Source organism: Rhodnius prolixus, unplaced genomic scaffold (assembly GCF_049639745.1).
Source record: "Rhodnius prolixus isolate KJV_2025 unplaced genomic scaffold, Rpr scaffold_1, whole genome shotgun sequence".
Taxonomy (NCBI): domain Eukaryota; kingdom Metazoa; phylum Arthropoda; class Insecta; order Hemiptera; family Reduviidae; genus Rhodnius; species Rhodnius prolixus.
In genome coordinates, this window is record NW_027411581.1 from 31,614,473 (window position 1) to 31,640,531 (window position 26,059).

The 26,059-nt window shown below is 32.4% G+C and overlaps 2 protein-coding genes across 5 annotated transcripts; one reads left to right on the forward strand and one right to left on the reverse strand.

Moving 5' to 3' along the window:
• The first annotated feature begins 247 nt into the window (after positions 1 to 247).
• LOC141458755 (WD repeat-containing protein 46) lies at positions 248 to 13,414 on the forward strand. 2 transcript variants are annotated; one of them, XM_074137153.1, is made up of 13 exons: positions 248 to 418; positions 982 to 1,281; positions 1,720 to 1,842; positions 2,049 to 2,177; positions 2,270 to 2,420; positions 3,112 to 3,247; positions 7,124 to 7,223; positions 8,625 to 8,781; positions 8,858 to 9,005; positions 9,121 to 9,311; positions 11,124 to 11,228; positions 12,388 to 12,524; positions 13,227 to 13,414. In XM_074137153.1, the coding sequence occupies exons 2-12, from the start codon at positions 1,010 to 1,012 to the stop codon at positions 12,514 to 12,516; spliced, it is 1,641 nt and encodes a 546-aa protein (XP_073993254.1). In that variant the 5' UTR covers positions 248 to 418; positions 982 to 1,009; the 3' UTR covers positions 12,517 to 12,524; positions 13,227 to 13,414. The 2 variants fall into 2 exon arrangements, with proteins under 2 accessions (XP_073993254.1, XP_073993243.1); XM_074137142.1 differs by lacking the exon at positions 248 to 418 and having other exon boundaries at positions 907 to 1,281.
• Positions 13,415 to 14,936: 1,522 nt separating this feature from the next.
• Pbgs (Porphobilinogen synthase) lies at positions 14,937 to 26,049 on the reverse strand. Of its 3 annotated transcripts, none has more exons than XM_074137379.1 (9): positions 25,911 to 26,049; positions 23,468 to 23,580; positions 22,064 to 22,211; positions 21,557 to 21,655; positions 19,930 to 20,050; positions 19,188 to 19,417; positions 17,261 to 17,377; positions 17,078 to 17,177; positions 14,937 to 15,137 (listed from the first exon to the last, which is right to left on the reverse strand). In XM_074137379.1, the coding sequence occupies exons 2-9, from the start codon at positions 23,578 to 23,580 to the stop codon at positions 15,067 to 15,069; spliced, it is 999 nt and encodes a 332-aa protein (XP_073993480.1). In that variant the 5' UTR covers positions 25,911 to 26,049; the 3' UTR covers positions 14,937 to 15,066. The 3 variants fall into 3 exon arrangements, with proteins under 3 accessions (XP_073993480.1, XP_073993472.1, XP_073993467.1); XM_074137371.1 differs by lacking the exon at positions 25,911 to 26,049 and adding an exon at positions 25,630 to 25,654; XM_074137366.1 differs by lacking the exon at positions 25,911 to 26,049 and adding an exon at positions 24,957 to 25,086.
• Between the last annotated feature and the right edge of the window lie 10 nt (positions 26,050 to 26,059).

Below are 26,059 nucleotides of genomic sequence, written 5' to 3' on the forward strand. Positions count from 1 at the left end.
AAAACAGCGCTGGTTCCTTTTATCTGGTGGAGTGGTTATCCCCAACTCCCGGCATCTTCCTAAGGCCTCTTTGGAGATCCAATTATGGATTTTTTTTCTTCTATAAGTTCATTGCTCTCTCTCTCTCTCTATTTCTATTTGAATAATTCTGTACCAGGTATCCTCTAATACCTGGTACAGATGTTAGAGGATACCTGGTATTAGTTGATTAGTTGATGCAGAACTCCTTGTTCAGAGGTACAAAAAAAAAAACACGGGTTCAACACCAGTGCTTCAGAAAAATAGAAGATTTCGAAACGAAGAATAACTGCATTGCTGCTTAATAATATGTCTCAAAATTTTTGAAAATGCACATTCTGAAACATATTGGAGCTATTTTTGTAGTGCCAGAAGGAAGGAATTTAGAATTGTGCCGAGGGTAAAAAAGTTGCGAAATATTTTCACATTTTTAATCTATCTAATATTTTATAAAAACTTTAGTATCAGTTGTTTTTTTTAATGGAGTATTTAAGTCACCTAATGTATCTAATTATTCTTACAAAGCTGATTATTTCACAGATTTAATTACTACTTTTCTAGTAGTTATGAATCTCTCCACTTCTAACCATTAAAAACCATTAAAAAACCATTAAATCCACACCATTAACTTAGTAACCATTAAAAAACTTTAAAAAAAATTAAAATTTTGTGGGAAGATATTTGACTGAGGAGTTAAGTTTTATGTATAGAATGGAAAGGATGGGTTCAAACGTGGTTGGTGAGAGAAAATAGTGTTTTAGGGAGTTTCGGTTTGGAATAGCTGTCTTTATAAGTAGCCATTTCTAATTCTACTTTCAGTGGTAACACTGTTGTAATTTTTGGAAAATGCAGTTTAAAATTAAAGAGAAGGTTTCATGATTGGTTAACAATTGAATCAGTTTTGACAGTCTGTTTGAGCCGTAAGTATTCAACACGTTCTGATGACCTTTTTTTTTTTTATAGTCTAAAGAAAAAGTGCAGTTAGAGAATTATGGCTGGAGTGGATCTTAATCAAAGCTATATTTCTGGACATCAGAGTAAGAAAAACAAATTAGTCTCCACGAGGAAGAAAACAAAGAAGTTTGATTTGACAGTTCCTAAACGTTTATTGGAAAAGTATAGCAGAGGAAATGGAATTAGAAAAAATACCTCCTTTTTAGGAAGCACCGAACATAAAAAGAAATTAATTAGAAAAGAGAAGATTATTCAGTGGTCAGAAAAGCAGGCAGCAAGATCTGAAATTTTACTCACGGAACAAGCAGGGTATTTTTTTTTTTTTTAAATTTTAATACAGACCTTTATATTATACGAAATTATACCTTAAAGCCTATATACTATGATATGAAGAACAATATCCAGACATATGTAGTTCTAAAAAACTTAAGTACTACTGAATACTTTAGCCATTAATGAATTGATTTGTCCATAATGTACTAATAAATTACACCTCTAGAAAACTGAAAACAAGGTATGAATGTATTTCTGAATTTGAAATTGTGAAATTTTTATAAATTTTTTTTTTAATGGGTTGCTAGTTTCATTTTCTGCAAGAAATTGTTTACTGACTGAAATTGTTTGTATTTTTTTGCTTATTTCCTCTTTTTTCGTTTAATGAAAAAAAAGCATTAAAGCAAGAAAATTAATTTCTAATTGTTATTTTCTGATTCAGTAATTATCTCCTGTAAAATTAATTTTATTTAGATATCTAGTTCCAGACGAAGGAGAAGATACAAAGCACTGCAGCCAAAAGGAAATAGCTAAGCATGTGGACATTACAAGTGCTACAAAACATTTCAGTTTGGATTTATCGTTTGGTCCCTATAGGTAATGGAACTCAGTGGACTTCGTCTTAACTTTATGCTTACTTTTAGATTTGCCAATAATGAGTTTTATGCAATAAATATATCGTAATTTTTTGAGGCTTGTGATGTATCTTAGTGTCTAAAAAAAATTTATGATTTCTTGGAAGTGTCAGCAGTATAAAAATAAATTTAAAGGATTTTACTCTTGCAACTTTTTTATATTTTTAGGATAGACTACACTCGAAATGGAAGACACTTATTAATTGGGGGAAGAAAGGGACATATAGCGGCAATAGATTGGTTAACAAAAAACTTACATTGTGAAATTAATGTCATGGAAGAAGTTTACGATTTACAGTAAGTTTTGGAATAATCAATAGAATAAGATACAATAGCTATAGACAACCATAGAATAAAAAACAGTTTATTAATGGTTTTCAATGTTGTAGATGGTTACACATAGAAACTATGTTTGCAGTGGCGCAAAAAAATTGGGTATTCATATACGACAATCAGGGTGTGGAACTTCACTGTTTAAAACAGCTTAACAAAGTTCTACAAATGACGTTTCTACCTCATCATTTTCTTCTTAGTACTGTAGTAAGTAAAACAAAATTATTGTTTTACAAGGCGTTATGGATGTTGAGCAATTAAAGGTACGGCCACAAAGCTTTTTGTATTAGTGGATTCGAATCTCTGTCTTGACGTTGGATTTAGTTTTATGTGTTAATGTGAGAAATGAAGTTAGAAGAATGTATGTTAGCCATCTGCCTCTGCCCATGAGCCTTGATAGGTCGTTGAAGGTAAAGGCTTCTTGAAAAGTAGGCAATACATTTTAAATGTATTAAATTACAGTAAATTTATTATGTACTTTAATGTAGTTAATTTTGGTCAAAACTTTTTTCAGCTTAGATTTTTTTTTCTTTTTAGCTAAACTGTTTAATGTCGGATTAATTTTTATGAAACCGTTCATTTTGCTGTTTTATAAGAAAACAGTTTTTGTTGGTTTATGTAGCGTAGTAATAATAAATTAAGGTGCGTCAACATCTCTTGTCTTGGCATCCGAGGACATCACCGTACATTCTTATAGTAACAGTTTGAAATCTTAATCGGGATTCTAAAAAGAGAAAAATCTGATGGTAGTAAACTTGGTCTGAGCCCGGATCTTCCGATTTGTATGTCTACAGCTTTACCGCTGAGAAAAACCCTTCCCTTAATTTTCGATTATTAAAACTAAATTAATTTTTCATAGAACTTAACCACTTTACATCCACATTTCTTTTGTCATTAGAATGAAGATGGCTGGATCAAATGGTTGGATATATCAATTGGAAAACTAATAAGTGAATTTCACTCCAAGTGTGGTCGAATAGCTGTTATGTCTCAAAATCCTTACAATGCAGTTGTATGTTTAGGCCATTCTAAAGGTAACTACTATATTTCTTCAACTTAGTTTTTTGCTTGATTACTTCACATTTTCAATGTAAGTTGAATGAATGAATAAAGACGTTTATTGATTTTACATATTCAAGTACATACAGACATGTACAAAAAACATCACTAGACAATGATCTTTCGACCGTCTGTCAAGCTGTTATCCAACTAGAAATTATAAAAAACAAAGAAAAATAGGACAAAATAACAAATTATAAGAAATAAATACTATAAACAAAAAGACATACTCGTTACACTAATAATAACATTCCCCTTCTAACTAAAAATTAAATTCTTTAACTAAAAAATTTCTGTAGGAGGACGCCGCTGCAACAAACTTAACCAGACTCATCCAGTCTCCGCCATTTAAATAAAATAAACATTGTTCATTGTCTAATTGGCTCCTGTTAAAACAGGTTAATCTAAATTCAGTTAAAATTGGGCACACTGCTAGAAAATGAAACTTGTCTTCAATAGCATTTAGATTGCACAAGGAACAAACAAAATTACTGTCTTTAAACCAAGGTTTATAATTTAATGGCAATGACTCAGTTCTGATTTTAATGCAAAATTTGATATGTTCAAAATTATTTAACTTTAAATAACTATTGTTTAAATTATAAGTGAGTTGGGAGTACAATGTATGGTAGATAGCGGATTGAGCTTTAATTAAAAATTGCTGTTTAAATTCATATTCAATTTGGTTAAGGATAAAATTTAAATTTTCTCGGACATTACTACTTGTTAAATTTTCTAAATTGATTGACCAGTTGTGTTTATTTGATATATGTATCCATTCTTTAAACCAATAAATTTTCCTGCTAATTATTTCTTTTGCCATCATCAATGGAAGTCTGTCAGGTGGTAATTCGAGCACTCTAATGATATAATTAATGTGCAGCTTCAATGTAAACAAATACAATGGGGATAATCCCGTCTCAAAATACAAGGCATAATTCGGCACATTTCTTGGAAGTACAAACAATCTTTTTAGAAAATACCTTTGAAGCTTGTCTACTTCATCAAAGGCTTGGAACCCCCAAATCTGACAGGCATAACACATTACTGATCTAGTGGTGGCATTAAAAATTTCATATTTATTATCTAAACTAATTTTATTATTACAAACAATTTCAGACCATGAGCTATTAATGCTAAATTTAGAGAGAGCAAGTTTTTCCTTTAAATGAACATTCAGTGCAAGACTCGGGGTTAAATTCATTCCTAAATACTTATAATTGCGTACAACCTCTATAGTGCTATTTCTAAATTTCCAAATTTCATTTTTTGCTCTTTTCCCACCTCCAGGCTTACAAATTATGATTTTAGACTTGGACAAATTTACTTCAAAATTAAAGGTATCACAATAATTTTCCAGATCTTTTATCATTCTTTGCAAAGAGACAGGATCCTCAGCCAAAAAACACTACATCGTCCGCAAAGAGAAGCATTTTTACTTTCTGCCGACCCACCCTGACTCCACCCCAATCAATGAAGTCAATAAGATCGTTAAGGAAAAGCGAAAAAAGGAGTGGGGATAAAACACAACCTTGCTTTACTCCCATATTGGTTTCAAAACTCATTGAGAGACCTTCCTTAGTCCATACCGATGCTCTTGTTTTCTCGTAAAGCTTTCGAATAACATTAACAAACTTACTAGATACTACATAATTCAAAAGTTTATACATAAGTACACGCCGATCAATACAGTCAAATGCTGCGCGAAAATTTATAAAAAATAAATAAACTTTCTTTTTTTCCTGGAATTTACAATGGATAATGCTGCAAAGATTAGAAAGGTTATCGTTTGTGGAATACCCTTTTCGAAAGCCCGCTTGATATTCATTTAATATATTATTCTTTCCTACCCACATTTCAAGTCTGCGCTGTAATATAGAAGCAAATAATTTGGTGATACTATCGATGAGTGAAATGCCGCGATTATTATTTACGATATTTATGTCGCCCTTTTTGTGGAGAGGAAAAATAATAGCCTCCTTAAAAGTATCAGGAATTTCACATGAATTCCACATTTTATTGAAAATATATCTCAGTCTCTTAATGCACTCCGGTGGAGCGTACTTATAAAATTCATTAGGGACTCTATCATGGCCCGGAGCCTTATTATCCTTACAATTTTTAACCACTTCCAAAATTTCCGCGCTCGAAAACTCTTTGTCCAAATCTTAATCTACAGTAAATACTTCAGCATATGAAAAAGCACTAGCATTCAAAGGAGGGTTTAGTAAGTTTTCAAAATAGTTGACCCAATTTTCTATTTTTATGGAAGAACTCGAAATAAATTTCTTTTTTTTAATTTTATTTATAATGCTCTAAAATTCCTTATTACTATTAACCAGTTTCAAATTGATAATTAAATCATTATAATAATCCCGCCTTTTGGTTAAACGTACTTGTTTGTATAATTTGTTGGCTGAAAGATACAATAGTTTTATTACCTGTGAGTTGGATTTCCTAAAAATATTTGTGATCAGAGAATGTATCAGCCAGTACTTTAAAATCGTGAACAAATGGCAAACACGGAGTAGTTACACAGCAAAAATCCACAACTGAACATCCAACTTTTGAAATATATGTGTATTCGCCACTTTGGTCATTCAAAGTACGTCCATTAGGTATAACAAAATTTTCATCTTCACACATTTCGAGAAATTGCTTACCTCTAGAGTCTATTTTGGAATCTTTCGACCTCCTTTTTTTAGCTAAGGTACATTGTGATTGGTTCAATAGTTGAGCAGGAAGTACTTGGGCTTCTCCTATGTGCGCATTGCAATTCCCAATTAGTATCAAATTGGTCAAAGTATTCTCATACAGGCTACTTTTTAAACAATTAAATTCTTCCTCCCATTTGCCATAGTTCAGATAGATCGGAATTACGCAAACATTTATAGTTTCGCTATTAATATAAATGACATCGAAATTACCTATTTTATTGAACGAAGCAATATTAGCAATAGGACTTTTCAAATTAATTCCAAACAGTTGACCACCACTGCCTCTACCGTAAGTTGAGTTTTTAGAAGCTGGTATCCAGGATAACTTGAAGCCATCAAATAAATAATCCATTCCGTTGATCTTATCTTCGGTAATAAAAGTTTCAAATAAAAGGAATACATCGTAAGTTTTGATAAATCTGAAAAAACTGGAATCATTTCTCTTGCTGCTAAGTCCTGCAATATTATAAGATAAAATTCTAAATACATATTTTTCACTCTTTCCATCATTTTTATTCTGAACTTGACAGACAGACTCTTCTCATTTATTTGAGTTCGTGTGTGAGCTTATTAGGCGAACAACGGCCGATATATCTGCACCTACCAATTTGCTTAACATTTCCTCACCATTCACATTTCCTACTATTAATTCATTTCCATCTGACCAATCAAAGCGTACATTTCCTATTAGCAGATAATCATCTCGCAATCGGGCTTTGAGAGTAGGATTGAGACGCATAATTTCTTTTCGAAGTTTATGTAATTTAGACCTCTTGTTTCTAGAATACGCAGACAAATCTTGATTAATAAAAATGCCACTTCCTTTTAATAGTTTTGCTTTTTTCAGCACGTTTATAGCACTATTACCGCTTTCAATGTAAGTTACTTTCATCTGCTAGATTTTGTGAAATTTCTTATTTCTGTAAAATTCTTTGTACTTCCTGCTCTTATGGGGCAATGATTCATATATTGTACAACTTTTAATGGTTTTGGGAAAGATTTATGCACTCGCTAACTCTATTTGAAAAAAATCGCTAAATTCTTCTTACTTTCTCTTTTCTCTCAGGTGAGGAACAATTTTATGTTGCCTGAAAATAATTACTTGATAGAAAAGTTGTTAATTATATGTTTAAGGTGTCGTAAGCATGTGGAGTCCCAGCACTGATAAGCCTTTAGTGCAAATGCTTTGCCACAAGGCCGGAGTTCAAGGAATCGCGATAGAACACACGGGAAAGTAAGTTAATGCGCATAAGTAAATCTAAGTGGAATAATACAAATATACATACAATAGATATGAGGAAACTCGTTCATTGAAGTGCACTAGTTCACGCTGAAATTGTGCTTTTTTGGACCCGTTTTCAGTCGTTCACCGTTTCTTCTTCCTCGTTGGTACCCGTGTAGTGCGTTTGGTCAAGAATGACTTTAAGGATGTATCCAAGTTAGAGTTAATTTATTTGGTCATTCATAATATTTTTGCTTATGCCTTTCCTTTTATGAAAAGGATGACATATGGACATTTTAGAAAAAATAGAAGTGTACCAACAGAAAAAAAAATAAAATACAAGAATTTAGCTTTAAATGGTAATTGTAAAGTAACCATTAAAAAACTTAATACAAAAAATGAAAATTATGTGGGAAGATATTTGACTGAGGAGTTAAGTTTTATGGATAGAATGCAAAGATGAGTTCAAACGTGGTTGGTGAGAGAAAATAGTGTTTTAGGGAGTTTCGGTTTGGAATAGCTGTCTTTTATAAGTTATGTGAAAGTACGATCAACTTGTAGAGGTTTCCGAATGAGAGCAATGTTTATTCGTCCGTCAAGTAGAAATACTTTTAGTTCGATTTTGTTAAATATTAGTCCGTTGTGTTCCAAAAGATTGTTAGCATATTCAAAGGATTGTTTAAAGGATTTATTTTGTAAAGCAAGAAAGAGGTTCACTAATTAGGGTTTCAAAAAGAGGGGTTAAAAATATTATATATGCTTAAGAAAGTAGTCTAAAAATGAGGTGATTTTAAAAGAAGGTTGTTGGGAGAGCAAAGGTGCTGAAGAAATTTGATATAAGTGTGGTAAAGATGCAATTTTCGAAGGATCCTGTGAATAAGTTGGCGAAAGTCACTATGAACCAGTTTTAGCGCCCGTTATATATTTATTTTTCCGTAAGTTCTCCTTGTTTCATTATTATTTTTCATTATTTGTCTAGTGTCTAGGTGCTCAACCTCTGCCTTCTCTGATGACAACATGGATGTAGATCTATCATTTTAGTATAACTCTATCCCTCCAGTTGCTGGTCCTAAGAGTTTCTCTTCCTATAGCTTCATATAGCTCGATGTACGGTGATTTGTTATCTGTGTCGAAAAAATATTGTCCGGAGGGCAAGTACTTGAAAAAAAAAAATCCGGGAGCCCAATTAAAAAATAAAAATATATTTTCTCAAGAAAATTTGTATAAGGACACTTTTCTTTGGGGAAGGATGAGGGCAGACTTTTCTCAAAAGTGCCATTATAGTGTAATGTCAACGTCAAATTATGTTTTTCCAAATAAAAAGATCCAAATTCTTTTTTTTATTTTTTTCAATGAATAAGAGAATATAAAAATTGTATAAAGTTTTGAAACTATTACTATTTTTCCCCCCAGATACATGGCAACATCCTCAGTTGATAAACAATTAAAAATATGGGATATTAGATCCTTAGTGGGCCCAGTCAAACACTATACACTCAGAGGTGCACCCTCAGATTTGTCATTTAGTCAGCAAGGATTACTAGCCGCTTCCATTGGAAGACATGTTGATGTAAGCTATTACTATTACTATATGTGATGTTATTTTGTTTAAGTGCTAATATTTACTTATAAAAATATTTGGTTAGATCTACAGGAATTGTCATATTCAGGAAGTATCTGAACCTTATCTGCGTCATAAAGCTTTAACACCAATAAGAAATATTGAGTTTTGTCCTTATGAAGATGTATTGGGCTTGGGATGTTTTTCGGGCTTTTCAAGTATTCTAGTACCAGGTTTGTTTTTGCAGTCATTATTTTCGAATAATTCCATTAGAATGTAATATTTGTCTTTTATTTCAAGTAAAAATACAAAAATGCTTTCAATGAAGCCCATTTGATGTTTTTACAGGAGCTGGTGAACCTAATTATGATGCTTTGGAAGCTAATCCTATGCAGTCGAAATCACAAAGAAGGGAAGCAGAAGTTAAGTCTCTTCTTGAAAAAATTCAACCAGAGATGATTACCTTAGATCCAATAACTTTGGCAGAAATGGACGTTCCTACTTTAAAAGAGCGCTTAAATGCTAAAGTTAAACTTCTTGTAAGTGAAGTATTTTCTTTTTCAGATTTTGTTTTGCATTTGTTGCTCGCTTTTTTATTTATACTTATAACCATTTTCAAATGACGTATCGAACATGTGACGTCTTTCAAACGAAAACGTCAGCTTTCTGCTCTAATTTAAGCAAGACGCGATTATTTATTGTGTTTATTAAAATTAAAAGTTTTTGTTAATTAGTGGACTATTTGTGTCGATTTTTTGTGAGTACCGTATCTCAAGTGGTACTTGATTGTAAAACATTCTCCTGTACATTGTGTCCGGAAGTTGAACTTGACACTACCAAATGTATTCAGAAGACATTTACTTTACGAAGACAGACTTGCCCTCCACTATCTATTAACAATACCGACCTACCGACTTCCACACAGGTTCGTTATCAAAGGCTCTACTTAGACAGCTCTAACCTGAACCCACACACAAGACTTAAAAGGCAAGAACTGATTAGACGCTACGGACTACTAAGGAGTCTCCTTGGACCGAAATACTCCATGAAAATACAAAACAAACTTACAATTTATGAAGTACGTAATAAGGTGCAATGAAGAGCAGAATTGTGGGGCTCTACCAAACCATCTAACATCCAACCTATCCAATCTTTTCAATCCAAAGTCTTCTGCTGAATCTTAACCATTTTAAGTCTCTAACCACATCCTCCATCAATGAGTCAATCCCACTCGATTCCTATATTTCTCTCCGTTCACCCAAATCTCCTGGCTTAATCACTATCTACATCATCCCAGCCTGACAATCCTCCACGTCGCTTAAAACGGTGTTAGCCACGTGACCACTTTGCTTCCCAACCTCCAACAAGTTCCTAGAGAGTTCCAGCGCTTGTTGGTTCCTCTCATTGTCATCCCGGTTGTGGCACTGTACTAGCTTTGTGACACATTTCAAATGTTAATTTGTAAATACACATTTGCTAAATGTATATATGTACAGTTAAAATAAATTTAGCAAAAAAAAAAATTCATTATTCTCTTTTACGATGAGTAATTCTAGTGACCACACGGTAAACCTCCATGTACAGCGAGTCCACTTCGTTAATGACTTACAAAAAGGAACTATCCTTCCAGTGTCTTCCCCAAAAAGTTAAAAAAACAAAAACAAGAACATTCGGAACACCTCTGCCAATTCCTCAGTGCCCCATTGGTCAATCTCAAAACCCACCAGTTTTCGTGCAACCAGCAATGCCCTTCTCTCAGAAACCCGAAGAAGAAGCTCGAGGCTTAGCAACTGTTACGGCCCCTCCGGGAGTGCTAACTAATAATCCCTTTGTAAATGTTTGTTTAGGTAAAATTATAATATAATATTATAGACCACTGCATTTGTGTAGACAAATGTATAAGTAAAGTTTTTTTTTTTTTTATGTCTGAAGACAAAGATTATTTTCTAAAACAAATTCTTCTCACTCAACAACTTTGAAACTCATATTTTCGGTAAAATCTTAATTTCATAAGTTTTGTGTAAACTCAAAACTTTCCTTATTTAGAGTAAGAGGAAGTATAATGCAGAAACAAATAATTAAAAAAAGTTTTCAATGTAGAAATTTTGACAAGACCTTTCGTAAAATATCAGAAATCATAAAATATGGACCGTTTTGGAGAAACCGATAAGAAAGTGGATATTTTTGTTTAAATTTAGCGTTAAACTTTTGCTTCATCTCACATAAACATTTTATTTGAGAAGAATTTTATTTGTTGCTAACTTTTTTCAATTTTTTATTTTTAATTAAATTGAATTGGCATCTTCTTGTAAAAAAAATAAGTTAAATTATTAAAGTGTAAACTGTTCCAGAATTTGAAACCTCCTGAAATAAATTTTACTCCAAGAAAGAAGAAACGAGGAAACACTGCTAGAGCTGCTAAAGTAAAGAAAATAGTGAAGGAAACTCGAAAGAAGGTATTTTAAAGATTAATTTGTCTCATAAAAGCGTCATTCAATGAATCAATTTCTGTAGTTTTAATGTGGTCCCTGAAAAAATATTCCTCAGCTGAATTTTATATCGCCAGAGAGTTATTTTTTTTAATTTAATTTAAGACGCGTCTATATCAGAGGTCTTTAGATACGAGAGAGACTCACCTGTTCTTACTTCTTTAAGGGCTTCTAAAAGGAGAACACGAGAAACACTTCCTGCGCTTTTTCAGGATCCACAAAGACCATCTCTACATCTCTTAAACGTGCTTCGTTTTTTTCTAACTGTAAAAATATTATCAATGGTTGATTTTCCTGCTGTAAAACCGCATTGTTCCGGTGGTGTGTAGAATTTTTCTCCTAACCTGTTTCTTATTAATTTACATAATATCTTCAAAAATGGATTAAGTACACAAACCCCTCTAAAGTTGCTACATTCTTTCTGTCTCCTTTCTTAATTATACACGATATGTGCCCTACCGTCATTCTTTCAATGCCTGCGTTCTTCAAGGATTCCATTCATCAAACTTAACTGAAATTTTCTCCCGCCAAACTGTAAGAGTTCATTCTTGCCTATTTTTCAGTTTCTCTTCGTTCATCCTTTTCTCGCCTCCTTGATAAATGAATTCTTCATTCATTTTAATTCCATATTTATTAAATGGAAAAATAATAAATAAACTAAAAAAATTAATTAATTAGAATTTATAAAATGTTTATTTCGTTCCACGGGTTGCGTGGGCATGACCACATCAAATCACACACATTCACATTCTCTGACAACCTGGTGAAGATGTTGTTCTAATGGAAGTAAGCTTTGTTAACGGGACTTCGATCTCCCCTAAATATTATAATATAAACTTGTATTCAGTATAATTCGAAGTTCGAAGAAATTTTGTAAGCTACAACCTTGAGAATTGTGAGGGAAAGTCGTGCGAATTTAAATATCTGATTTTTTAATAATTTGATAAAATCCTAAGCAAAAAAATTAATCATTTAAGTATGTAAAAAAATATAAGAAAAAATATTTTTTTGACAGTGATCAATGTCAATAAAACATTACCCAATTTCAACCATTAAGCATGGCTATCTAATGAGTTTATTGTTCACTGATTTATGAAGTATTTTTTTTAATTTTTGATGTTAACAGGCGCTCTTACATGAGATGAAGCAAGCTAAAGATAAAATATTAAATGAGAACGATGATGAAGGTAAAGATGTGAAAACTTCCAAAAAAACTCACGTACTTGACAGGTTTTCTGCTAAAGTTAGGAGTTAGTGAATGAGGTATTTATTATTATTGATCAAAAATTATTTAAATTTTTAATTTTATGAAACGATAACTGAATATCCTGCTTCGCTGCGGAATGCATTAATGCTAAGAGTTTTTCGCCTATTCAATCTTGAGAGATAAAACGTTTCACACTATTTCTTTAAAAACTTAAAACTTTGTACGAAGTGGTGCTAGAGTGGACGCTGAAGTACGATAAGAAATAATAAAGTAGGACAAAATACATTGTAACAGTAAAAATAGCAGTGCTATGCCTTATGAATCCATTACCACCCTTGGCTGTTGGATTGCTCAACTAGGCAATTACTTGCTGACCTTAGATATTCAATTTTTACATCAAATTAAGTGCTCAGAGTTGACAAAAGTATATTCCTGGATTTTCGGTATGGCTGTAGACTAATCAGGTTGGCTGGTAAACTTGACAGGAGCCACGTGGCAGTCGAGGAATGCTCCAGATCCACACCATTTTTCTGTCTCTTTCAAATTCTGCTTATTGGTTGCGTAGCAATCTATAAATCAAACTGCAGTCGTTTGAATTGAAAGTGGTGTTTTGATAGGATCAGAAGGATTCAAGGTAAATCCGTCATCAAGAAAGCGTAGTGTGTAACGTAGCGGAAGTGTTTGCAAAAAGTTTACTGATTTCTTTTTTTATTTTTTGCTACCTACCTTTTTTAAATTATTATTATTTTGTTTTTCAGCTTGCAATGTTGTGGCTACTAAAAACTAGGGATAACTAAAAGTGAGTTGCAGTTCAAGAAAACATTTGATTTAAAGCGTAAGAAAGCATTGCAAGCAAGTAATTGATAACAAATACAAAAGAGTAAAGGGCATCATCAAATTATTTATGATGTTTACTAGTAAAATTATAAATATTTTGTAAAGTTTTCCCTGGTTGTTTTGTTTATTGTATCCCTAATCTCACTAAAATTTCCTGAACTGAAAAGAACAATTCGCTGATAGGGAATAAAAAAAAAGTGAGTACTTGACCCAGAAAACGCTAACATTATTTTTTCGCGAACAGAACATGCATTAAAATTATTTTTCGAAGTAAGAGCACCTCGAAAATCTTTCTAACTAAAGTATTCGAACAACTGAATTCTTTAAAAGATGTTTATATATACATGTGTTTTTTTAATTTAAGACGCATCATCGCCTAGAGCCTTTTCAATGCACTGATAGCCTCTAGAAAGGGAACTCTCCCTATAGACTACATTCTATATCTTCGATGAGCTATAGAGGCTCCCAGGCAAAGAAATCTAAGGTTAACGCATTTGGATTGAAATGCAGGACTTCGCAGTTTACGAGTCCAAAGCGGTGATCTCTGAGCAAATCCATTTTCTTAATATATTTTTTACAAACTGTTCTTATTCTTCGAATCACACTAAAATAAAAGTGGCGATTTCTTATTTGTTTTAGTAGTTTTAAATCTATTAGGTAATACAAGGTAATTATTCTTCAGAGAATGCTAAACTTATGACTACTCGTAGTGCATGATATAGAATGTCATTCTAGATATGCGTAGAATTGGTTCTAGATATAGAATGTGATATTCATCATTTGGTCAGATCCACACCATCATTTGATTTGATCATTTGGTGATATTATTCAAGCTACTGCTTGAATAATTTGCAGAAACTTACAAGTAGCCAGCTGCATTTTGCTGCTTTCTAGAGACACTTTGGTCGTAGAAAAATTTCTGTACGGAATGCGGTTGTAAATGTTTTTCTTTGTATAACTTTCATTTATTAATGCAGCTTGACAACTGAAGTGAAAGCAGTTCTTCAGTTTTTAGAAGCGTTTTTAAAAAGTTTGTTCTGTTAAATTAAAGCTTCTAATGAAATAATGAAGACAATACATATAGTGAACGTGGTGAAAAGAGTTTTTGTCGAAGAAAACAATTCTTGACTCGTTTCGTTCAAAATTTAATTAAATAAAAGATCGTGTTGCATTACTTGGAATGCGATGCCATTGCTCCTTGTCTTGTTGCGTTAGGAGACTTGATTCAAGTGAAGACTCTACCAGTAAACATTCGAGGAACAGTGAATCTAACTGAGTTACTTTGAGAAAGCGATTTAATTTGGAGAAAATATTCAGCGCATTGAGCAAATCTCTCCAGTTTTATATTGAACAGTCAGTGCCTAAAAGTGAAATTCCCAGTGGACTGAAGATTTATTGAGGTGTCCATGTTAATTTATAGAATGTAATCGCCTACAATGTGATAAAATAATGCAAAAATAAAATATTCATACGTAATGCAAAGTGTATAAATATAAAATGAGTGGTAGTGAGCTTAGGTAATTCGATTGTCACCTATAATTACATCCAGTTCATAAAAACGAATCTACTCTTTTAAAATACTGGCACTTGGTAATTTTTATTTGTAGTATTTATCGTTATTAACAATAATATCCAATTTACTAGTGTATTTTTTTTATTAATAAAATCCATTTATAAAAATATTTTCTATATTCCCAACAAAATTGTAAAACCAAAATAAACATCTTTTCGCACAATTATTTTACATTAATTATTCAGTTATCATTTCTTCTCATTATGTGCTAGCCATTCCAAAATCTGTGGTGTAAAATATGTAATTATGCAGTCGGCTCCTAAAAATAAAAAGGTAAAACGAAAAAAAAAATTGTTTTCAATATTTTAAAAAATAATTAGATTAAAATATACCTCTAATAAATTATGTTTACTATTCGTAAATCATTTTAGCAATAAAAGAATCTCATAAAAATATATTAACATGATTAAAAATAAGTTTTGCTGATATTTTGCTTCAAGCGGATTAATCTTTAGGCCGGAAGCACACGAAGTTATTCGAATTTGAGGTAGTAACTAAAAAGAAGCATACTCAATCGTAAAGACTAACTTCCTTTATTATTATTACTACTTAACTCAACTATGGGTATATTTGGGGCGGGTGTTGCTCTAGCGGTTATGAGCTTGGTTTTGTTATTGGGAGATCCCCAGTTCGAATCTCGCGCAAGGCTAATTTTTATTTGTTATAAAACAAAAATTCTTAAAGTAAAATACATGCCCCCGTCCATGATACTTAATTGGTGGTTGGACGCTAAGCCCCGCCTGAAAAAATAGGCGATTACTTTACTTTTACTGGTATATTTTATAATTATTGCTAGCAATTGTGGGATTGTGAATACAGAAAAGCAATCTGTTACACTCATATATCGTTTTCTTACTACAAGTTTTCTTTCTAATGTTGCTTTTGCTCCTTCAAGGATTTTCTTTAGATCCAAGAAAATTTGTCCCCTTTTGCAGGGCTCTTCAGGTCATACCTCTTGGATGCCTCTTTCTACTGTATTCTAACGTCCATTCGTCACACGACATGTCCTGTACTAAGTTGTTTCTTACTCCCATTTTCTCCTAACATCGTTGTTCCACATCCAGTCCACCCTTGGCTTATTGATACAATTGCTTAATAGATTAAATAATACGTTTTCGCTCTGCTTCAACATTTTTTTTATAATTTTTTTTTTGTCTTTGTCTAGAATCAGCTGCGCAAAAAAGAATGGCATCTATGTGTGGGATACTTACAGTACAATTACTGTACTTACTTACAGTACTTACTTTGTCGTTTCAAAGAACCAAATACCTTCTTGCATTGCCCGTCTATTTTATTTTCCGTTGTCCAAAAATAATTCACATTTACATTTGCTTACTTATCGCATATTCTGGCCTTCTCTCCAAGCTTTCCTCAAGATTTCATTTTACTACTAAATACTCGGTTTTAGTTCGTACCTAGCCCCCATTTCAGAAATTCAGTTTTTAATTTCCTTTACATGAATTCGAGGTCAATTTCGTCTGGTGCATCTTTTAATCTTCGTTTTTGCTTTTTAGTTGACAATATTGAAGCGAATTTTATTTTCATCAGTAAAATCACAACTAGTTGCTGTTGTTTTTAACAGAAGAAAATTCTGGAATGACCACTTTCTACCAATTTTTAAAAATTTGAACCCTAGAAGGATAAATTAAATTAATACAAAAACAAGTCTGCTCGCCTTATCCCATCTTTTCTTGAATTCAAACAGGTAAGAGATCACATCGTCTTGCCAGCAGTACCTCAAAAATACAACGCATTGTTCTATGCCCCTAACATCACATGAACTATCGGAAATCACTATTTCGAACATTTGATATGATAGCGATCTCGGTTCTTACTAAGGGTCAGCGATACTGAAAATGCTTCCTGAAATGGTGACTCACATTTAAAATTTATTTTCGGTGTGCTTTTGCTTTCAAGTAAACTTAATAGGTCTATCAACTATTTGTGACAACGGCTTGAGCTTTTCAAGAAGACCTTCTCCTGAATACTAAAGGGATTGCAATGTGAACACTTGCGAGTCGATCTGGAGAATTCCTTTTTATGCATTGAGGCATTGTTTTTATCAATACAGGTGCTTATTTTGGTGATTATCATTTATGTTAAACATCGTAATATAATGGTAAATCATTTGGCTCTAGCGCATAGTTTAAAAAACACTAATGTGCGTATGGCCTTACCCACCAATATCAAATATTTTACCTGCGCGGCGAAAACTTGTGAGGCTTTCTTCAACAGCCGATTGTAATGCTATTGCACCTTGTTTTGAAGCATGAAAAATCATAGCGTATTCACCTGAAACCTTCATTGAAATATTAATGAGAAATAAAAAGCAAAATTATTAAGAAAAAAGTATTACATTTTCCAGCACATCAAGTAAATTACCTGATAAACAAAAAGGGGATACTGCGGAAACTGCTTCTTCGTTTCATAAACGACATCTAGATATGGCATGCCTGGCTTTACCATCAACATAGTAGCTCCTTCATCTACATCTCTGGCCTAAGGAATAAAACTCAAGCTAATAATTCAGGATTCAAATTTTTGATTTTGTAAGTTCCGACTAAAATACTAGATTTGGGAAAGCGAACTTTACCTCAAAAGCTTTTTAGAAATTTAAACGTAATAAAATCATTATTGTTCTGGCAATGTTGAAACACAACCATTTTTTTGCACTGTTCTTGTTACGCTTACGTTGAATGATGAATGGAGACTTGTATTTAGATGTTTACCTACAAGATATTGTCTATGCACAACATAATGAATACAAAAACATTTGGCTCTTCTTCCTTCTAAAAAACAAATATTCCACGATAGCGGCCTACCATTGATGGTGCTCCATTAGTAGCAAATGCAACAATATTATTCAAAGGAATATTGTTTTTGTAAAGTATGATTTCACTGTATTAAATAAATATAATCTTCTTGTAACTGTAATGAGATTTATTGCAAATAGCATTTCTTCTCGAAATGTATAGTTTTCATTAAAATAATGTACAGATTGCATCAATAAAGCATTATTATTTGCAATGGTAGACTCGCCAAATTGCACGGAAAATGAAGAGTTTTGGAGAAAACTTGAAAGTTTTTTTTAACATTAACTGCCATTTCTTCAATTCGTTGCTTTGCTGTGCTATCGCTAACGGGAAACGTTTTTAAAATTTGAGATATATCTTGATGCATTATTGTTGAAATAAATTCTTTGTTACAGTATTATTACAGATTCTCAAAGGTAGATTTTTCCACTTTTTGCAATTAATTGTGAATTGTGATGAGGCAATTTATCCATATCTTCGTTCGATGCATGTTGTTTCTTACATGATGCAATGATTCTTGTACGATTTTGAAATTTTTTTATACATTTCCTGAAAATGTTCAATGAGCTTGTCCTCATTAATTTGGATGATTTGTAGAAAGATGTAGAAAACAATCGACTTGGCTTCATAGTCTCATTGGATAATGTTTTATGGCTCAGTGAAAACATTGAGAGTTGTTTATTTACAACAGATTCTATGCAACCCATCTTCAGAAAATCTGGAAATAACCACCAAGTATTTCTTTTTTTGAGGAATGGGCATTATGTTTGAAGCTCTAGGCTCGTACTTACTATCACAAATCTAACTGTGTACTGACCAGGATAAATTAATGACTATGGCCAGACTAATGCTAGGTATAAACCTAGCAATAATGACTATAATGAGTATATTAAATGCATAGCGCATTTAGTTTCATTTACATGACGTGAACTAAACTTATACTGGGAGAAACAAATAGTATATTTTCAGAAATTTAAATAAAAACAAAGAATTTTATGAAAACCTAATGAAAATGTTTTAAATAATGCAATACTTCAAAAATTTCTATTTATGTTTTTAAAAATTCAATTAAATTGAAAAAAGGAAAGTACTTCAATTTTGGAAAAATCCCTACCGCCCACCACGAAAGCTGGAACGCCCAATAATGGTCGGTAGAGACCAGATTGTCAACCACTGAGCTAGATTAATATAACATTGACTTCATAAATCATACAAAGCATTATTCTTACCGCTTTCGAAATTTCAACAATCTTCAGAGGTAAATTGGTAAGATTCAACAAGAATCGACTTCCCCTAACAAAGATCCAGATACCTTTTAAAATGTTAATCTTAGTACTTGTATTCAAATAAATAGTTTTCCTAATATTTCAACACTTAGTTTGATTTTTTTTTCTCTTTAACTACTACAACTAATTACGTCAAAGAAGTAGGAGAAAAATGATTATTTATTCATAAAATAAACCAAGTTCAAAAAAGAGACATGAAATAGTCATTACCACAGCGCGTGTCGCCAGGCCTCTACTTCCTGGCGGCAACTGATAGCATTTTCTATCACCAAATGATGGAGCTGATTTCGCAGCGTCACGAAAAGGTCCGTAAAAAGAAGAACAAAATTTAGCTGCGTAGGATAATACACTGACGTCATTCAAGGAAGCTTTGTTTAGACCTCTCTTAATTTCACCAACTCTGCCATCCATCATATCTGATGGTGCTACAATATGACAACCTGCCAAACAATTAATACGTAGACATAAAAAAAATAATTTTTGAAGGGTGGTCGATTAATGCTACATGCACTAAAACTTGTAGGTATTCTATCCTCTAATTATAGGTTTTGTTCTTATTACTTAAAAAACAAAAGATTAGTTCCTTACTTTTAGAGAAATATTTTTATAAGGAAGAAGACGCTAATGATCATATCAGTTGATGTGCAAATAAGAAAGAAAAAAAAGTTATTTCGGAAATAACGATTAAAACAGATTTATAAGTACATTAACAGCTTCTTTGGTAGTAACGCTCCCAAAGAAGGTCCAAGTCCACACGTACATTCCAGACACACCATACGATCACACATTCACACACAAATACACGACATTCTAAGGACTTCAGGAGAAAGAAGTTACACTTTAACTGTACGTTTGCGGGTAGAGCAAGCTCATGACGGAAAAATGAATACTAGAAATGCTGAAGCTAAAATGATAATTGATAAATTGAAAAAAGCTGTTATAAGACTTTTACCTGCTTTTGCGTAAGAAACAGCAATTTCACTAATTCTTTTGATGCTTTTTTCATTATCTATCCTTCCGTTTGAAGTTAACAATCCGCAATGACCGTGAGAAGTATATGGGCACAAGCATACCTATAAAATGAATAAAAACATAAAACAAAAATTGTTTTCAACTGCACACTCAGGGAATGTATATCACTTTTGAAATTAGAAATTATTGTCAACATATTTTCCTCTCACTATTACTTACAAAGCTTATTGCTTTTGAGATCCTCTTATTTATTTCTTTTTTATGTGCTCCATTCAAATAGACTGACTGATGGACGGTAATTTCTTTCCGAACTGCTATTACCAATACAGTTCTTACCATAGAGATTCTGATTCTGGGGCATAAGTTTCTTGGTAAACAAAAGTTTCTTCTGGCAGAATCCATTAGCGACTAAACAATCTTAATAGTTTTCAATTCTCCTGAACTAGTTTCTTTTTAATATGAAAACTCAACTGCAACGTTCTGGATCCTTGTCTTTTACTAAATTGATTTCTGTACATTTTTTCCTTTTCTTTTTTTTTTTTTTTTTTTAATGGACGTGTTTTGTACTTGCATTTTCCCAAACCACTCTGTTATTTTTATTTTTATTTCTTTAAAGCAAAAGTGGAGAATCACAAAAGTGAACGAATTTAAATCTAAATACATAGTATTCACTCTAAATAAGAAAACTCTGCCTCCTCTCTCCTTCCACAATACTTCTATACCAATCACTAAACAAGTATGATATCTCGGACTACATCTTGACAAACGACTAACATGGAACCCCCATACGAGACTCAAACGAATTGACCTCAATCTGAGGTATAAAATGTTGAAAAGACTACTCGACAAACGATCAAAACTAACCCTGACGAACAAACGAACACTATATACCGCTCTACTTGCCCCAATATGGACGTACAGAATACAGCTCTACGGAAGTGCCAAAAAATTGAACATGGGGACGCCCCATGTATTATTGCCGAACAATATTCTCTCGTTTCAGACAACATTGACTAAGAACGATGATGGATTCTCTCGTGGAAATCCAGTGCACTCATCCGATACTTCCCTTATCCGTTCCCTTTTCTTCACTACCGTTGCAGCATTAACATATTAAAAATGAGTAAATATACCTAAACAGACGTTCGGGATTTGCTGGAAATAAGCGAACATCATTGAGGTTTGCTGCAAGTTAATATTCACTAGTGCACTAGTAAGACATTTAAAAATTTGTCTCATGTTGAACTTTTGCAAATAATATTTCCCAAAACTTGTTTTTTTAAATTCATCAACCTTTTAAGCATAGTTTAGTTTGTTTACAGCTTTTTGCATGTAAATATCTGCTGTAAGCTTCTTCTTCTCATCACAGCTTTCTGAATAGCTCTAGAAAATTTCGTTTTTTAACATATTACATCTCACGAATCACTTCACTTACTATTTTAAAATGCAATAGATCTATATGCTATTCACTTGGTTTTGTGCCCGCTTCCATATACATTTTTTTGCAAAATCAAATTTGGAAAGAGTTGTAGAAATCACAACACATAATTATAAAACATTAACTACAAGCAGATTACATAAGAAATGTAACTTATATAAATACTTACATCACAAGCAATTATAAGATCAGGGAAAGTTTTCCTAATAACGGGAACAGCCTTTATCACTGGATTAAGTGCTGAATCAGCATTAGTTCCGATATCATCCTGAAGAACAATTAATATAGAGTGTAATTTACAGAAAAGCATTGTTTGTTTTATATCACATAAGACACAGTTTTTAGCAATTTCTTGAATACTGAAACTATGGATAATAAAATGACATTGAATTACGCAGGAGCAAACTACTAATTTCAACATCTGATTTCTTGCAACAATAGGGTAGAAAGAAAAAAAAAAACAGTTAATCTCTGGAGATATGAGAGTTGATTCTGTGATTAATTTGAAAATTTATATTTTAAAAATATTGCTTGCTAGTACCTCTGAACAGTTGTATTTAAAGTAAGCTATTTAGAAGTGGCAGTAGTAAGGAAAAATATGGTCAAGATGTTTTAGTTTCATCGACAATGTATATAAATTTAAAAAAAAAAAAAAAAAAAAAAAGATCAGTCTTACCTTTGGTAATTTGGACACCACACCAAACATTAAAATAGATTTCAGACCCAATTGTATTAAATGTCCCAATTCTTTAATTAAAGAATTTATGCCGTATCTGAAAACCCCTGGCATGCTAGAAATCTGCTCCATGGCATTGTCATCTTCTCTAACAAAAAAAGGTGAGATATATATAACCAAACAACAATATATGTATAAATAAAAGCGCTGTAGCAAATATATTATTATGAAACAACTATATTTTTTTCAAAGAAGAAAACTGCAATTATTCAGATAAGAAAAATGAATAAAGAGATTAAGAAACAATCCAAACCTACTACCACCTCGAAGACGTCTTGTGATCCGTTACTTGACTGTGCCTGTTTGTTATTAATTTAAATTTAATACGCTTGAGGTTATGAATTTCCGGTAAATAATGATATCATAAAAATAAAGTTTGCACAATTACACGATACTTTCTCTTACTAAAATTTCCAAGCTGATTAATTTCATTTCATCTTCTAAAATATAGAACTGAGATACTCTCAATTCGATAGGAAATTGATAGTAAAATTATTGAGTAAAAATATGTACTCAGTTTATGATTCATTGCAGTTTTAACAACAAACTTACATTACACACGTACCCATGTAACCGCCGCAATCAGTAAGCAAGTGTAGTGCGAGACGAAACATAACTGAAGTTGAAATCTTCACACCAAACAAATTAATCTGACTGATGATGGATTAAAGTCAGGGATACAACAAACGCGTTAATATGGATAAAATCAAATAAATTATCCATCACTGCGGTTCTAACCATCTTTTCAATAAGATTTGTTAGTATTAATTAGGCTCTTAAGATATAATTGGACATTATAGTAAATAACTCCACCTCTTTGTAGCTGCTCATAGTGAAGTCAAAATTAAAATTCATAGATGCTACTTTTGAAAAGTTTAGTTTAATTAATTTCTTGCATTCTTTTCATGAAAAAACATAAAAAAACGTGCCATCCACGACAAATTCAGAAATTTTTTCTAATCAAATCATGGTAAAAACTGGGGATGTTGCGGCTGATTCGGACTTCTGGTCACCTTAACCATGTGCATATTCAAGAATTTTTAATTATAAAACATCCACATAACTCTTGTTTTTTAATTTAGGGCGTGTTAGGACCTCCAGCTTTTTTCAGTGTAGGATAACAATATCCATCACCGGACAGTGAGCTGTAAGAAGCTCCTTGGAATTGAAAATTTCAGGGCCGGCAGCTGGATTCGATCCATGATCTCCGCGAAGGAATCTCAGTATTTGACTAAGAACTTGGTAAATCCTTTCGCTTACTATTCTTAATTATTTTTCTTATATTTTTACTGTTTTGTACAAAATTAGATGAATACTGCAAGCAATAAATTTATTGTTACTTACACAATAAAAATAGGATACATTAAATTCTCAGGTGACATTCTTGTGTTCATAGAATGCCATTCTCTGATTAAAGAATGAGATATAGAACAATGAAGATGGTGAGTAGTTGACATCTGCAGAAAAAAAAAAAGTTATACTTAGCACGAGCTTTAATGTAATAGGCATGTTTTAAATTATTTTTGCCTGTAAAAACTTATAATAAAAATTCATGAAAATATACATATTTAGGTTTATACATTTGACACAATACTTAGTGTTAAAATAGTAAATCTTAATATAACAATTGTAATAAACTTGAAAAAAAGTGGCAGATTTATTATTGAGGAATAATTGTAATAAGTAAAGCAGAGTACTATTCTCATTTTTTTTTGTGAATTCATTACAGAGGGAAATGAGAAATTATTCCTACTTTGGTCTTTTATATTTGATTTTTGCCAAGTTTTCGACTGAGGGAATACATACAATTCAGGGTTTATGCTTACTAATAACCATTGCATACTGATTTAGTTTTTAAAATATTTAAATTGCACTTCAAAATGTTTTTATTTTGTTTTTAGGAAATGGTTAAAAAACTGTGCATCAATCTCATCAGTACAAAATCTTAACAATTTGCCTATAAAAACAAAATAAAAATTCAAGAAAATTTATTTGAATTTATACGTTTGAAATTGTACTTAGTTTTGTTTAGTTAAACATGAGAATCTGTTGCTATAAAAAACAACCTTCGTCTCAATAATCCAATATTCTTTTGACGGCAACACAACCCAGAAAAGATGATGAAAATAAAACTTTTTTGTCGCTCTGCCAGAAGGTAAACCTATGATTGGGGAAAAAATAATTTCACTTAAAAATGATCTCGGGATAGGTGGTGTAGTAAGATCACATCTTACACTTCGCAAAAACTTGCCTGTTTAATTCTGTAACAGACGATGAAAGGCCAGGGTTTTCACTTCCAACAGGAGGCGGATTACCAATAAAGTTCCATAGCAGCAGTGCGTATGGTTTTGAGCGCACCGGTGACCATCAAGCTAAGAGTTAAATTCATTTCCACCAGGATTACCAATAAAATTCCATGGCAGCAATGGTATGGTTTTGAGCGCACCGGAGACCTTCAGCTTAGAGTTAAATGCCCACAAGCAGCTATCTAGAACCACTACCTCAATGCGCCACCACTAAACCACATCCAAATGAAGATAAATTGCGAACAGTGCTCTGAAAAAAGCTCCGGACGCCAATGACCTCAAATGTTGTCGAGCCTTAAATTAAAAAAATAATCTGGCATTCATTCATCCTAGATCGATTCAGCTTCGTTACACTAAGCTACACCATACGGGAGTTTGATAATCAGCTCTAATTAACGAACATGTCGGAAAAATAATTGGGATTCTTCAACAGCATCACACTGTGAAAGATCATGAATGGATTAAGGAAAACTAAGAAATTGATAACTAAACAATAATCACTAGACCCTCCCTAGAATTGTACTTACAGTATGCCAGAACACAAACGAAGAGCACAAGTGAGAGGCAACGTGTACAGATAAAGGTAAACTCAAACAAGGAAATTTTTCCGACGTGTCACACAGAATCCATCTTTTCAGACACTAATACTCAGCCACGTTGCCTATATAAACAGAATCTGTTTATACAAATTTTACGTAATTGTTTGGCTCACTCTTCTATATTTTTGATAGTGATTTTTTTTAAAAAAATGATTCATTTTTCAGGATTGCGATTGAAGGGCATTTATTTTTTTAAAAATGATTTAAGGCGCGTCAAAAGCTAAGATTATTGGCGACCGGGCTTTTTTCAGTGCACTGACGGCATCCGGACAGTGTTCTCTTGTTGTAGACAACAATGTCCAGTTCCTAGGAAAAGAAAATAAAAGAACCAGCAGCTGGATTCGAACCCGGGAATCCAATATACTAACCGCAAAGCTAATCCCTTTCCTCAGGGTTGTTTATTAAAAACTATTAAGAAACATTTGATTAAGCAACGAATACTTTCCTTTCTCGATAAAGCGGGAACGGGCTGGGACATTTATAGTACACATTTCACGAGCTTCATTTCAGAACTTAGTGATGTAAAATTTGTCTTGTTTTTATTACGTTTAGTAATCACCATATTAACCTTACGATTTAACATACACCAGGAGTATACTACCTTATTTTTAGCTTCCACCTAATAGAAAACACATTGAAATGCAGCACATTATACAACTAACTTATTTTTCGATCTAGGATGCAAGACAAAAAACTCCAAGACTCGAGTCTAACATTTTTCAACCAATAAAATAAAATTTTAAAAAATGGGTTGAAATTTTACCATCTATATATATTATTGTTAGTAACCTATGTATATTGTCCCCTTGTAAGTTGCATCCTTTTTCTTTCTAATAAACAATTATTTGAAATTCAGTCGACATTTTAATTAAGAATAGATACCTTTAGTAAACGGCTTAACTTCTAATTCAATTCTAAAGTATAATTCTCAATTAGTCTCTAAATGACTCGCCACTTTTAATTCTCAGCACATCTCAGAGAAATGGGAGCTAATTACACAAACGTTTGTTCGTAGTGTGGAATCAGATAGG